This window comes from Atractosteus spatula, chromosome 3 (assembly GCF_055471065.1).
Source record: "Atractosteus spatula isolate fAtrSpa1 chromosome 3, fAtrSpa1.hap1, whole genome shotgun sequence".
Taxonomy (NCBI): domain Eukaryota; kingdom Metazoa; phylum Chordata; class Actinopteri; order Semionotiformes; family Lepisosteidae; genus Atractosteus; species Atractosteus spatula.
In genome coordinates, this window is record NC_142708.1 from 4,018,517 (window position 1) to 4,033,651 (window position 15,135).

Consider the following 15,135-nt stretch of genomic DNA (forward strand, 5'->3'; position numbering starts at 1 on the left):
AACTAAATCTATGATTTATTTTCAGATTCGGACACTGAAGAGGAGAGTGCAGCCATAAAATAAAGCTTTTTCCTCACCCTCACCTTGAATACCTTACATTTTTACAAATCTTAATTTTTTAATCACATTTATTTTACAATCCCTCTGCATTAAACTGCCCCAATCTAAAGCCAAGCAATGAGCATTTAAAAATTACATTTAACATTATCAAACCAGTTACAATCAAAATCCAATAACCCAACCATATTTCACAACTAAGGACTTCATACAATGTCGACAGAATACCGAGATACTACTCTAGCTGAACGATCACCATGAAGTCACTGATCTCATGATAGCCTGTCATTATCAAACTGCAACATTGCAGTCAATATGAAAACAAAAATACATTTAGTGCGCAATGGGCTGTCCTCATATGTTCATACCAACTTAGAAAACATAACCTATTAATTTTCTCAAATGGGCAGGCTATAATTCATTTAGGAATGGCATTTTAAGGAATAGCACACTTTAAATAATATTTATTTCTGTGAAACGAATTCTGATTTAAAGCAACATCTTATAACTAAATTTTGGTCTTTTATCAGTACTGTAAATACAGCAGGAAGGATCACATTAGGCTGAACTGAGAGGAAGTTGTATACTGCACAGACAATATGCAAAACTCAACCTGCCTCTACTATTTAAGAAAAGGCCATTGTTTCCCTTCTCAGATGGTGATATTCGTTAAAGATGTGGTTCAGGTGGGTAGCTGCAGCAGCATGCATAGTCTACGTAGGAACAACTAATAGGTTTATTCCGTGCTGAAAAGAGAAAAGCCTTCTTCACCACAGCCAAAACGTTGTGTTTTCTCTCTTCTCTTTTCAGCACGGAATAAACCATTTTTTAAAGAGTTACCACACTAACCTTGTGCAGTGACAAAGGCTTGAAATTCTTTTTGACGGAACATTGCAGGCTGCCGATCCGTCACGGGACATTGTAGAAATGAGGCAACTTGAAAAACGTTTAGCCAGCAAGTCTTTGGGAGGAGGGAAGGAAACCAGAGGATCCAAACCAAAAAAATTCCAGAGCAACACACAGAGAACATGCAAACCCCACACAGTGTGGAGCGTTCTGGACATGGGAGGAAGCACTACCCACAACAGTACCCGGCCAGCCAAACTGAAACCATTACTGGTTAATGAAATCCAACGACAAATTGCTGCTGCAAAGATAAATAGTGGCCTCCTGCCGGACAGCAGATGAAAATCCCCTGGGTATTTAGGATTTGCTTTAACCTGAACAGGTCATGTCAGATTTTCTTCCTCTTACTAGCGGTATTCTCAGCGTTCACCTGCCAACAACGTGATTTCAGCGGTCAAGAACGTCCATTAATTTAACACACTCCTGTTTTTCACATGCTTTTATTTTAACAGTACTAACACAAAGGTTCTCTCAGCAGGTTAACTTCTTGGCACATCTTGGCCAGTTTTAAGACTGGTGACCACTGCCAGCAATAGTGCACCAGAAACATTTAGGCACACAGAACTTTGAAACCCTTTACCAGACTTTTTCAGTGAATGGGAATATCATTTGATATATTTCTGAATTTTATCTGCAAAGGCTTTTACGTTTGTCCATGTCTATATTGCAAGTTAATCTATTTCAAAGAAAAAAATAAAAATGGCCATTGTCTGACAGTTTAATCAATTCTTTGGACACCCCCCCCCCAAAAAAAAAATTAAGCCATTAAGCTTTATAAAGTGCAGGGACAAAGGAGCTGTATGCTTCAAAAATCAATACCATAAGCACAAAACTGATTAACAAAAAAAAAATGTGTGTTAATATATACTGTTAACAGTTTTATTTTGCCTCTTCACAATTATGGGACTATGACAGTCGCAGATAAAGTGGCTCTATGGACTTTAAGCATCCAAAGTTTTACTGTGCACTGCTGACTGTACTGCACATATCTGATCATGTCATCAGCTCATTACAACATGACAGGGAGCATCACAAGTTCTCATCAGGCGTGGATTGATAGAACTCCCCTTCACAAACACACACAAGACCACGAGACCCAGACACAGGAAAAGATTTTGTTCTATTTTTGTTCAGGACGCAGACTGGCAGGGAAACGGCTGCATGCTAGTCCACTCGACTAGCTGCAAAAAAAAAAAGAGATTTACATAAGTGGCATTCTGGTTCGCATGTGGGCTACCGCTCTGAAAAAAACCTAGAAGAGATCCTACAGAATGACAAACTGCATAAGGATTGATTAGCTACTAGCCACCACACAGGGCAGATGGGTCGAACAGGCTCCTTGTCTATAACCTTTCTTATTCCGGTTTTGTCATCTGCCGAAGCTGAAGACGAAGAAGGCAGCAAAGGAAAGGACAAAGGCAATATAAACCACGTACACCGTCTGGGAAGCAAAACAGTGCGGCAGTGTGGATTATGAACACAGCAAAGTGACGATGTGCTGTGCTGACTTGAGTGGCACGGTGCCCTCCACCCCACGCTGCTGTTGCTCAGCATGCTGACACCAGGCACAGCTCAGCACTTTTTACTGTTGGCAAAGACTCCTTGTCGCTACCTACTTGACAACCTAAAGATTTAAATTATGTGAAGCCCTGTTCATACAAGGAACCACATTAAAAAAAAAAGCCTTGTGTTTGGAACAAGTGTCAAGGAATCCGGAGCAGAGAAGCAAAGCCTTTAATGGATTGTTGATGCGCAACATCACAACCGTTGTACCGACAACCTTCCAAAGCGTGCCTGGTGCTTCTTCATGACCAATGAATTTCTAAATGTTATAAATAAAGATGGAATATTACAACTATTACTCTTATGTACAAATGATTTGACTTTAATAGGAGGAAGAATCTTTGAGATTCAAATACTGGAGAACACATATCCTGCTTCTCTTTACTCATATTTCTAGAGGCTACAATATATTAGCGGTTACATACATACCTAAGAGAAGAAAGCCTTTTGTAAGGTGTATATACCCTATGGCTGACATCTGTGTGAAGAGTGCAGCCAAAACAATGTGATCTGGAGTTTAATGTGTAAATTCCTGACTGTGTGAAGGTACTTTCACTTGACTAAACCTGTAGGCCAGGAAAACACTAGATGGTATTTTTTAGCATCTGAAGGGCTTGATCAAGCGCTGTGCAAATAATTTTAGAACCAATGGACTCTCAACTGACTTGAAGCGGACCAACATGCAAATGTGTATCACCTGCTTTCTGAGGATGTGACTGCAACTTGAGTGCTTTAGCTGAAAAGAAGACTGGCCACTGTAATGCCAATTAGATTGGCTTGAAAGAGTTTGGAATGTTGTTGCAAATCTTGCTCGTTGAACAATTTCAGATCTTGAAATATAATTGCCAGTATAGGGCAGGATATAGATTATCACTTATGCAGCCAGGAGTACATTCATTTATTTAGCCAGTCGAACTGTTAAGATTATTTCTGAGAAAAATAAGTGTATTGTAAATTTATAACATTTGCTTGATCATACAATTTTTATCTTGCAAAACCCAACAGGGGATATTCCACAAAACTTCCAAATATTCTTTAACAGGCCTGAATGTTACAACTGCACTGACTACTGTCTGACAGTCTATAAAAGAGTATTTTTGGAATCATCAATCACAATCTACAAAGCATATTAAAAGACAAACCCCAAACTATTTATGGCCAGTTTCTACAAAAGCTGAAAAAATGTCCTCAGAAAAAGTAAATCCTGTTGACAGCTCTGTTTCAGGTCTTAAATTTCAGACGTTGCCTTAAAAGGGTGTTTAATATAAGCAGAAAAAAAGAGTAACTCTGGAGCTGCACTTTGTCAGACTTGAGTAAAACCTAACAGATTAGAGGTAAAATGAAAATAAATATCTCAAGACTCAGGTAAGAACCATGGCAATAGCTACAGATCTAGCAACATTATTACTCAAAGCAAGAGAGGGATCATCTTGAACTTGGCACCTCAGAAAAATTCTCAAACTGCCCCTCGACATAAAACAAAATCTCATTCAGAGCAGGGAGCGGTGTTGAGCAGAAGTTGTTTAACTTCTTTAACTCTTCAGGAGTTAAAAGAAACAAGGAGAGGTGGAGGAAAATGTAACACAAAGCGAGTCTGGCTGGAGCCTTGTATAAAAGGGCCAGTGAGGATAAAAGACAGACCCATGCACTATTTATGTTTGCACAATCATTACACACATCTCTCTATGTCCTTTCACAGGGAGTCTGACTTTCATGTGCAATAGGGTCTCAATCACAGCAAGACAGGGGCTTGCACATTCTCAGCGATCAGCTTGCTGACACTCACACGTGCCACTTGTCCCACTCCTGCTTTTTATTAACCACCAGCCCGTCTCGCATCCGTTTCCTTTATCTTCCTCCACCCCAGCTCCCCTCCTCATTCCTGCGCCGCCCCTCTCTTCCACGTGCACCTGAGGGAGGCTTCGCAGCCACAACGTTGCGTCTTTAATTCCCCTCATACGTTTCAGTGTGGGAATTCACCGTTGCTTTTCCCAGTAGCGCATTAAGCGATGCTGAACGTCACCTCCGGCGCCTGAAGAAAACAAACTGGGGTATGTGAAAAATAAAGATCCTTTTGGTGCCATTCTGATGATGATTCTGATACTCAGCTCCACATGGTCACGATTCCGTGGTGAAAATACCCTTTTGTTTTTACTCTTCAACACTGATATAACTGGCAGCACTCATGCCTGCATACAATCACATGAAAGATATACTTAGTCACACATACCATCATTTCTTTAGTCTCCAGCCATCCCTTCTTTACTGTAATATACAGTAGCATTACACTCCAGTCCTGTTGGAAATTTCCCTCACAAAGCTGAAGGGAATGAAATGTTTTCATTACAGCAGAAATATATATATATACTAACTTTGTTAAATATGGCTCAGTTTCTACTGAAACAAAAATGTAAAATCAAGGTGTTGCATTAAAACCATTGTTTGCATTCCACGAATATACACCCAAGGTGTCTAAAGAGATCCTAACAGTCTTGAGTGATCAAACACTTGAAGGCCCAGCTGTCCCCTGCAGCTTCAACCCCAAAGGGCTCAACTGCAATGACCATTTGTTCACGTAAATCAGAAGTCCCTTTGTTACCTCCTCCTCAGACTACAGAGATGAGGTCATCCCTGCAATTCTGCTTAAGACTATATGTAATAGTTAAGATTTGTTGGTACACCCTGAAAAAATCTCACAGGAAGCATCGAAGTAAAAAGGTACTCTGCTGATATGCTTGCAACCAAAGGGCTGTTGGTGTCATTCGGTCTCGCCAAGTGTTTGCCTGCCTCGTTCATGCTGTCTGGGAAGGTCCCATGGCTGTGGCCCCTATGCAGCAGTGAGATACTGGTGGTAGAAAAGCCCAAAAAGGCTGGTAGAAAATAAGCATGCAGCGATCCACCAGGTGAGGAAGGAGAGAAGGCCGCGGAAAAGCAGAGGAGTGAAAACGTTCCTGAGACCCCCCAGAGCTACAGTGATTTGCGCCATGGAGACCTTGGCCTTCTCTGGGGGAGCCAGAGGCTCAGAGGCAGCAGCTGTGGGGTCCAAGCCGGTCAGTAACGTCGAGGGCACTTCAGGTTCAGAGTAGACACCCCAGGAGTGACCACCTGTGGGAAAGAGGTTTACAGCCTTGTTACCAGGAAAGCCTGGGGTAGACGGACACTACAGTTAAAACACAGGCATTAGTTCAGGGCAGAACACCATTTAAACCAAAATCAAAGGCCTGAACATTTTTTATTCATGGCAAACCTCACACACTTCAACTTTCATCACACTTTTCACTTCTCGACGACTGGCTTCTTACTGCCTGCCTGGTCGACTCAAAGTTGGAGAGCCTTTGCATTTAGAAAAAGTACACAAAACAGGTTTGTTGGCAAAAACCAAAACAAGAGTGTCGATGAAACCCCGTCACTGTGCATGACAACGATCAATGCCCAAGCTGAATGCTGCAAACAAGGATGCTCTGACATTCCCTTTCAAGGGCAACACTGCTCTAACGTGAGCAAAAAAACAACAATAAATGGGAAGAGCTTTCTAGACCCAAAAAAGTTCCTGTTTAGTATATCAGAAAAGAAAAACTAACTGGAGGATAACAGGTAACTGGATCTATTTGATTATTTGGAGATAATAACATAACAGGGCTACAAAAAACAGGGAAGTGTCCAAGCCATAATCTAGTGAAGAAAGAAAATCACCTGCTGTTCAAGTGGGTGAAATTATGCTCTGTGTACATCACATTTAAAAGTGTTACAAAGAGGTAGTAAAATTCTTGTCTGAACAGGTTGATACACAGAATGGGTAGTAACTACAAATCCATCAAAAGAAGGTATGATATCCAATAAAGTGGGATTTAGCCTTGATCTTATTTTTCGGTTAAAGAGTGTTTACACTGCAAGAAAAGTCTTAGTTTCAGCCTGATCTGCTAGGTGCATCAGTGTCTTGAGTCAACTTTACTGATCTCCCTGCAATTATGTTTAAAATGAACATCCACAGAGAAAATATTTTTTATAAATTTTACAGCAGACAGAACTGAAATATACTGCACGCTGCAGTTACTTTCAATGTCAATTAAAAAACCCAGGTGACCTAAAAGCAATACGTGACCTTTTTACTTCATAAAGTAGTGTACAGAGGGAGTGCACTGAAGGCTTAAATAGGAAAACTTTTACAGATTCTCAGCAATGCTTTCATTTTCCTCCTTTAAAGGGAATTGGCACTTGGGGATGTGCCAGGCTCACAGGCAGGGATCATACCTACTGTAGCACAGCTGAACACAGAGGGGAAATAAACACTCCTTTGCAAAGCTAGTGCCTTACTCTCCCCAATCAAATCATAGCACAATCGTGCACCAGGTCAAACCCACACTAAACACTTCATTGCTACCAGGAACAGAATCTCAGTTATACTGAAATGTAACAATAAGGAGTAGACAACATCAATAGCAATATTTTTAGGATAATTGTTGATTTTGATTATTAATCAAACAAGTGTAAATCAAGCAGTAAAAGGATTGTAAATAATTTTAAAAATGGTTTTACCTTTATGGCTTGATGTGAGGACAAACCAATATATATCTACACCTAGCATATTCGATTTCTTATATATAAAATATAAATATTATTTTTCATTTGCTTTGCTGATATCTTACAAAGGGTGACTTAAAAAAGGAATCTTCATTATGAGCATTTTCATCTATGTTTGTTTATAAGTCTGATCCCTTTTAGCATTTTTAACATTATACATATTTAAGTTGTAAATGCAATGTTATAAAATGATTATGACATCTTGAAATAGCTGTAACAAACACTTAATGAATACTTCCTTTAATATGAATATAGGATCGCAAAGCGTTTTACATATAATAAAGCACCACTTTCTTAGATTATGTGCATTAAGTGCATTATGGTGGATTTCATGTGTGACATCTCTTAGACTGTGATCGTCAAATAAAAATACAGAATTAACTATTCTGCCTTCACTTAGTTTAACATTATATGTGAGCAATTATTTTGATGACAGAATGCACATGGTATTCTGTTCACAATGGCTCTGGTGACCATTATGTGTATTATCTGACCGTAGCACCTGAAGAGTAGGGGACAAGCTGGTTAATTGATGCATCTGGGCCAATAAGGAGTTACGAACAGGGCTGGAATGATAAACCTGCAGTCACACTTTCCCTCTTAACCGGGACTCCCGATCTAATGTCTTTGTGTGTATACAAAGAAGGGTGTTTATTGTATTGGGTGTTTTAGAAATACATGCGTGTGATCACCGTCTACAAGGTTATTCCCCAGATATTAACAGCATCGAATGAATAATGGCATAATATATTTGTGTGAAATAGGTTACTCATGACAAAAAGGGAGGAAAAAAACTTCCAATAACAGAATATCAGATATGGGTTTGATTTCTTCTCTCTGAAACAAATTTCAATTGAACATCAATGGAAGGGAAGAGACAGACTTTCAACGTCTAAAGACAGTATCGCACACGGGACTATACAACCACATCAGAAACTTAACTTCTTGAGCTATGCATTGGCTATTCTTTTTCCTTTACATATCCCTACAACAAAAATGATTTAAGTCTTACAACATGGTCCAAATCAAGACTGAACTGAAAAATAGTGGCAATTCCGTGTACCACCCAGTCCCTGCTTTTAATGAAATCGGCCCCAGCACTCCACTCACCTAAGGTTTTTAGAAGCAATGTTGTGTGAAGCAGCATCACCAGAGGTGCCACATACTGCAGTGCTATCACACACAGGTAATAGAAGACCCGAGCAACCTGAGGACAACACAACCAGTGTTAAGACAGTCAGACGCTCTAAGCACAGCACAGGAGCACTGATCTACAAGGAGCGCAAGCAACAGCCAGGGAGCTCCAAACTCCAACTGAGAACCTGCTAAACCCGTGATCTTGAAGAGGTGCAAACGCACACTCAAATCCTGGAAAAGCACTTTCAATTTCATAACATGTGGAAAAAAATCCTTTCACACAAAAAAAAAAACACTGCTGGAGTCAATCATAGGAAAGAAAAACTAATTAACGGTATGATGAGCTGAAAAAAATTAACATCACTCTACGGAGGTTAAACAGATTAAAAATAGGTTACCTTAAAATATGTGAAGGCACTGGTAACTTTTCCTATATACTCCTGTACTTTGTCTTGAAGTTATCAGAGGCAGGCTTGGTACAAAGTGCATGCCAAGTGCCATATTTCTGAAATATAACATTAAGAAACGTAATGTTGGTTTGAATGCTGAGGTTTTCATTTCTGGCCGGAGTTGACTCAGCCTGTACTCAGAACCGAGATTAGCCTTGTGGGGGCTGTCCATTGCCACACACGTACTTTGAGGTGGTCTGCTATGGAGATGAAACCTTGGCTGAATTTTAGTTCTACATCCTGCTTCATTTGCATTTAGGGCAATCTGAAGGACAGCAGGTACTCCGCAAATTGCAAGGGGGGGGGGGGGGGGTTTACAACCGATCTAGATACCCACACGGTTCAAACCACAGCCCATACTGCAGCTTCCTCACCATTTTCTGCAGCTCCACGGTGCTGATCCTGCCTGCCTCCTTCTTCATCTGGTCCACACACTTCTGGGCCAGGTTCAGGTAGGCCTGCAAGTGGTGACGGATCATCGCCAGCCTTAGCACACAGAGGAGGATGATGACCCACAACCGCAGAGTGTCATAGGTGGTCTCCGTCATTCTGGGGAACGACACAGACTAGAGTCACCGATATTCCAGTATGAGGTTAACAGCCTTCAACATAGTAACTAAAAGTTACAGAGGTTCACCTAAACAAAATATGGTAGTTCAAATAATCTGAGTCATGTAATTACAAAACCTCTTTAACTTTTAAACAAGATTTTCAAAATGCAATTAACAATTTCTTCAAGGCAGTATTACCAACGCAGTGACAAGAAGCGTTAACTATGAATGCTGGAAAGTATACAGAGGAGTTACTCCAGAGCAGCACTGACCAGGAAAAGTCCTTTGTGTTGCTGTGGAATTGTGACTGGTCTATAACCTCCCTAAACAAATCTGTTCATTAATGCAATCTTGTACAGCATATGAAATCATCATAAAATACAGCAAAGCAGGAAATACAGCTCAAAAAACAATGTGAATATGTTCAGTTATGAATATTAAATGTTTTTGTGTATGTCTGAAATTAGGACGCAGAACCTTACAGAAAAGCTCCATTACTACAACCTCAAGGGATGTGATATACAGCATCATGCACAGAATGCAGCTTCAATTTCCTGACTATCTGGACACTGAAAGTAACACTGCTGTTAGTGTCTTTGGGGAATACACAAAGAGTTTTTCAATTGTGAGTTTTGATAGCATTGATGCCAGTTTTGTATTCTAGCACCAGCTCTGCAACCTGTTCTCTTGTGCTGTATCATATTTATCCTTTATTGACAAAAACAGTTGTTGTTTTTTTTCTGCCCTCGTTACACTGCACAGGGTGTATGGCTTCCTTCTCCATTTTACATTATGAGTCTCAAACATAAAACCGTGTTTGCTCTGGAAATAAAATGACTGGCCCTGAGCAACCAAGAATGTGGTGAAGGAGAACTTTTATTAAATTTATTAAAGTACTGTAATGCACAACGTTACTAAGTTGAGTGAGAGTGAAGTCCAGTCTTAAAGGATCCTCCGTATTGGCAATGTGGCTGCACACTCAAATGTTTTGCAATTTCCATAAAGAAAAAACATCTTTTGAATGCACAACAGAAAGGCGCAGCAATAACACTCACAAAGGCACACTCTCTTTACCCAGCGTTGGGTTCATTATGTAGTCCTTGGTTATAGGCTTCACCCACAGAAGTACCATAATTAGAGGCGCCAGGAAGTTGATATGTAGCAAAGTCCTACAAAGGCAAAGAAGCAAAATTAGTTTCAAGGCTATTCAGTGATTGTAACAGGCTGCCATAATTCACAGTCATTATCTGATCTACATTTTTTGGTCCCTGTTAATACTGACATAATTCATCATTATTTTGTAAAGCCCAAAAAAGGATTATACAAGTAAACGCAAATAAGTGCAGTAACCACCAAGTATACTGCTGTTAGTTAAGGTTCAGGAATCATGTAGCTAAAATGAACAAGGAAATTTAGGTGTAAATCAAGATTCAGCATTTAAACGTGCTGCAAAATTGTAAAAAAAGAAAAGCAAATTAATAACCACGTAACTAGAAAAAATAATGTTTTTAAATATACAACGTTCACCTTTCTTCATACCCTGGAAACATGCTCAAAAGGAATGTTATAACTTAATCTTCAAGCCAGGTGTGTACTGAGCGGGTCTGACATTTGGCTTCTCGCTCTGAAAAGCCCTAATTTATGCAGCAGAAGACCTCCCTGAGTGACCGTACCCCCGCCAGAAAAATGAGAAGCTGGTGGAGAGGACTGTGACTGAAACGTTATCAAGTACTTTTGCCCGGTCTTCCCTGCTGCTTCTGGGCTCTGCTGAACCCAGTGGTGGAAGGAAGCTGTAATTGATGGGCTGGCCAGACCATGGAGCACATTGCCAGTATCTCTTAAGACCCAAGTTTTAAAGAAATCTGATAAATGAAGCAGAAGTGCTTTCACATATACTTTGACTGAAATTACACGGCTGCAGCTGGTAACATAGATGCCCAATGAAAACCAATGACCAAAATCATCACCGATATTTAACATTTTTTTAATTGTGAATTTCATTTGTTGTTTTTTTTACTATAAAGTGTTATTAAAGCCAAAACACATGTATATCTCCAACTAACATAGCAGCCTTTACATATTGTTAGGTATAACTTAAGATATTAAATAAAGTGTATAACATGCTTGGTTACATGATATGGGCACCTGTACAGTAACCATTTGCTTTAAATCCCCACAGGACAAAAACAGCAGGAGATTAATATGCAGTTTAAGGGCAAAAGCATTTTGATTTGTCTTGGTGCAGATCAGTAACCTAGACTACAGCAGGAACATACTCAGTTCTTTGTAAGCATGGAATCCGATGTATTGAATTTCAGTAACAAGGAGTTAATGAACCTGTAAATCTGTGGTCTCTTAAAAGAAGAAAGTGGTTTAGAATCTCTAGGGACTGCTTACTACAAAGAGCTCCCCCATGTGAAAACTTGTTGGGTTGGAAGTAGTAAGAAGAGATTTAAGGCATTCATTTGTATTACCTGTCAGTTTAGCAATTAACCTGTACAACAAGCTTATGTTAAGCTTAAGGTGCACTGCGTAACTATTCAATCCATTACAGATCGTGAAAGTTCTTATGTACAAAAAAGGAACTAAAGGCAAAGCAATCAGTTACAATCACTACTGCAGCTGCTGGAAGAACAAATCACAACAGAAATAAGGCACAAAAATGTAGTCAATTCTGGCAAAAGAGGCACAACCAACATCAATATCAGAGGTTTCAAGGGAAGACCAACACATAGATCTGAGCAAGCAAGGGATTGTGAAAAATAATCCCTCGCTGAAGAAGCCCAGCGACTCCAGGCCTTGTAAAACACCAACCCAAAGGTGAACAGGTTATGGAAGCCTGCCATCACAAAGTGGATTATCTTTCCAGCTGCTACCAAGTCATGCGTCTTATTTACACCACCTGACGCGAGGTGAAATGGAAACCAGTTCCAGCTGAAAAATAATCAACTGCTCTGTACAGCTTAATATCCTATTTTGATGGGAGCAACAGGAACGGTTCACGTAAGGTACAGGCCAAACGACTGTGCGGGTGTGGATTTAAAAAAAATCCTCTCATCGTTTTGCACAACCTTCCTCACCATCTTGTTTTCTTCTGTTTTAAGTTGAAGGCTGTTTTCTACAATAGAAAAAGCGTGAGCTTTCCCTTTTTTTGTCTCGAGAAAACAATGGTCATTCCCACCAGCAAGTCAAACGTACTATTTAGAGAAAAGACAACTGCTGTGAAATACAGTCCAATTTCCGCAATATGTAACACATCAGAAAATGAACCCTAGACAACAAATAGTAGATAAATAGAGAATAGAGATGTACAAAAGTTTACAAGTTCAGTGACAGACAATTAAGAGCTGCCTGGGAGAAAAAAATATGAAAATCAGAGGAAAAACAAGACCTCACAAACAATGCCAAGAGTGAATTTCTAAATCCAATGAGGAATACCTATAGATATTTCTGAATTTCGTACTTCATCATAATATGAATGGTCAAATCCAAAACATTTTTGAAAACGGACTGTTTAGCAAACAATCTGTTATTTTCTACTCATAGGTCACAGTCAAATCATATAAGGCTGTCATATTAAAATATAGCACACTACTAATGACTCATTGAGATTGTTGCGCACCATTGCAACCACCACAGTAGAGAAAAGATATTACTTATCTGGAAGATATATTCTCCCATACAAATGTGGTCAAAATCCTCAGAGACATTGACACAGGCAAACCAGCACTCTTCTGACCAGTGGAAACTACATGGAAGTGCATTTAAAACTGACAACAGAATTTATCCAACTGGTTGTGGGAGTGGTAGAACAAGCTACCTAACCATGTTGTTGAAGCCGATACCCTGTCTCCCTTCAAAACATGGCTGGCTAAAACCCTTAGGTCTTCTAACTATCAAACAGGATAGATGAGCTCAATGGACTCCTCTTGTATGTTAGCTTGTTATGCTTCTTGGTCCTTCCTCTAATTTTTTCTAACACCATCACACTTAATACTAATTCCTTACAGAAATAAACTGGGCTTTCTGTACCAACAGGTTAAATAAAGAGTACTCACTATAAAATAAACAGGATCTCTGTTTCTGTTCCTGAACCTTTTGGCAGAGATATAACTTTTAAAACACCTGAGTGTATTTGAAAGGTAAATGGCTGAAAATCTATGTGAGCAGAGCTTGGTTCTGTGGTCTCATTCCATTAAAGTAATCATATTAGTAGATTATACCAATTTTTAATTTAGTAGTCTTTCCGAATTAGTAATTCCCACCACAGCATTCTGCTGTAGGACTGATAACACTGCCACTTACTGCGTTACTTTTGCTGTTGCCAAGTTCAACGCATCCAGGTGCATCTGAGCTAAACGCAAGCCAGGAAATGTTAGGAAAGCACCGATGACAGAGCACAGCAAAGCCAGGAACAGCTTGAATGTTAGCTTGGATATCGGGCCCCTACAAGATAAACAGATAACATTTAATATGTCATGAACACATCTCATACTCTGCACTCAGTATCACACTAAATGGCTGCAATGATAATCAGATAACTTACTGGGACTCCAGACCCTGCTTTTCAAGAAACTGCACAGCACTTTCAGAAAAATTGGCAAACCCTAGAGAAAAAGATGAACATTGTAGTTCAGTAAAAAGGATGATACATAGGAATATGCAGTTTATTTACTCAAGCGAAATTCCAGAAGTATAACCCAATAAAGAGGAGGACTGAGGGGGAAGACGATAAGGTTGCTTGTCACTTCATTAAAATACGATACAGTCTGTTCTTTACAAGTTCTAGTCCTTGACAGAAAACAGAGAACAGCCCACCATGTCCTCTTTTCTCTGAGAAAGGATGTTAGATCAATGCAGCACCATGCAAATTACTAAAAGTCTGCATTGACACTGTCCCAGTTCTCTACCTTTATCATAAAAAGTAAATGCTCGGGCTTCCCAAGGTGGCTCAACAGGTAAAAGGGTGCTTACCTGAGCACAAGTTGAAAACTATGCTCACAAATTCATGCCTGGGTCATGCCATTAAAAGACGAGTAGATGACAAGTGGGCGGGGAGGAGGAGTCTGCCCGCATTTTCTCACTCTTCCCCGTGTGCAGTCACAGGGTTAGTAACTGGGAGCCAAGTTTTTTAAAACACATAGCTGCCAATTTCAAATCAGGTGGATGTAATAAATAAAACAACTGCTGAATTAAAGAAGTAAACACAGAAAAAGGAGGCAGAGACAACAATATTACAGCTAAAATAGAGCCGTATTTCTGGAAGTAAATACATTTTTGCATAAAATATAAAGCAATACGCTGTACAGTGGCAGCCGATACTAGTACTCGCAGCCCAGAAATAGACCACCTCAAAGGATTCTGGGTCACAGCCTTGAATCCAGCATCAGCCTTGGAGATCTTGAGAGATGCTATGACTGCACGTGCACTGCTGTAGCTACTGTAACATTTGTTTCTTCTATCTACTTTTCATTGGAAGTAACCTTCAGTTGTGAATTGCAGCCAATGCACGCTGACACAGCTCCCCATTTGAATTGGTGGTGTTTGTAACAAACAAAATATGTTTCTACTGTTGCATTCCTACTTCAAATAGGAAAGAGATAATAAAAGTAAAACGATTTAAATCAAATATCACGTATTTGACTTACAGGTCAATTAATGAATTTTAACTCAGTGCTTCACACAGGTGTACTTGCTCATTACATGTGATTTTGAACAAAGTAAATTGGCTTTGAAATATCTTGTTGTGCAAAGCTCTACACAAACTATCGATCCAAAAGCCATGAGCAGATCTGAAGCCACATGGTGCCCACTAATTGCTTTGAACACATTTTCTCCAGCTCAGCTTCTTTGTCAATATATGTGATACAGTTCACTTTCCTTTACCACTG

General features: G+C 39.7%; 1 protein-coding gene across 1 annotated transcript in view; it reads right to left on the reverse strand.

Moving 5' to 3' along the window:
• Nucleotides 1-4,178: 4,178 nt before the first annotated feature.
• tmem161b (transmembrane protein 161B) overlaps nucleotides 4,179-15,135 on the reverse strand; it is a 46,149-nt gene continuing 35,192 nt past the window's right edge. The window contains exons 7-12 of the mRNA XM_088911838.1: nucleotides 13,791-13,851; nucleotides 13,550-13,690; nucleotides 10,300-10,413; nucleotides 9,068-9,242; nucleotides 8,218-8,314; nucleotides 4,179-5,631 (exon numbers count right to left, since the gene is read on the reverse strand). Of these exons, the coding sequence (XP_088767964.1) occupies nucleotides 5,354-5,631; nucleotides 8,218-8,314; nucleotides 9,068-9,242; nucleotides 10,300-10,413; nucleotides 13,550-13,690; nucleotides 13,791-13,851 (866 nt within the window). The 3' untranslated portion in view covers nucleotides 4,179-5,353. The remainder of the gene's footprint in view (nucleotides 5,632-8,217; nucleotides 8,315-9,067; nucleotides 9,243-10,299; nucleotides 10,414-13,549; nucleotides 13,691-13,790; nucleotides 13,852-15,135) is intronic.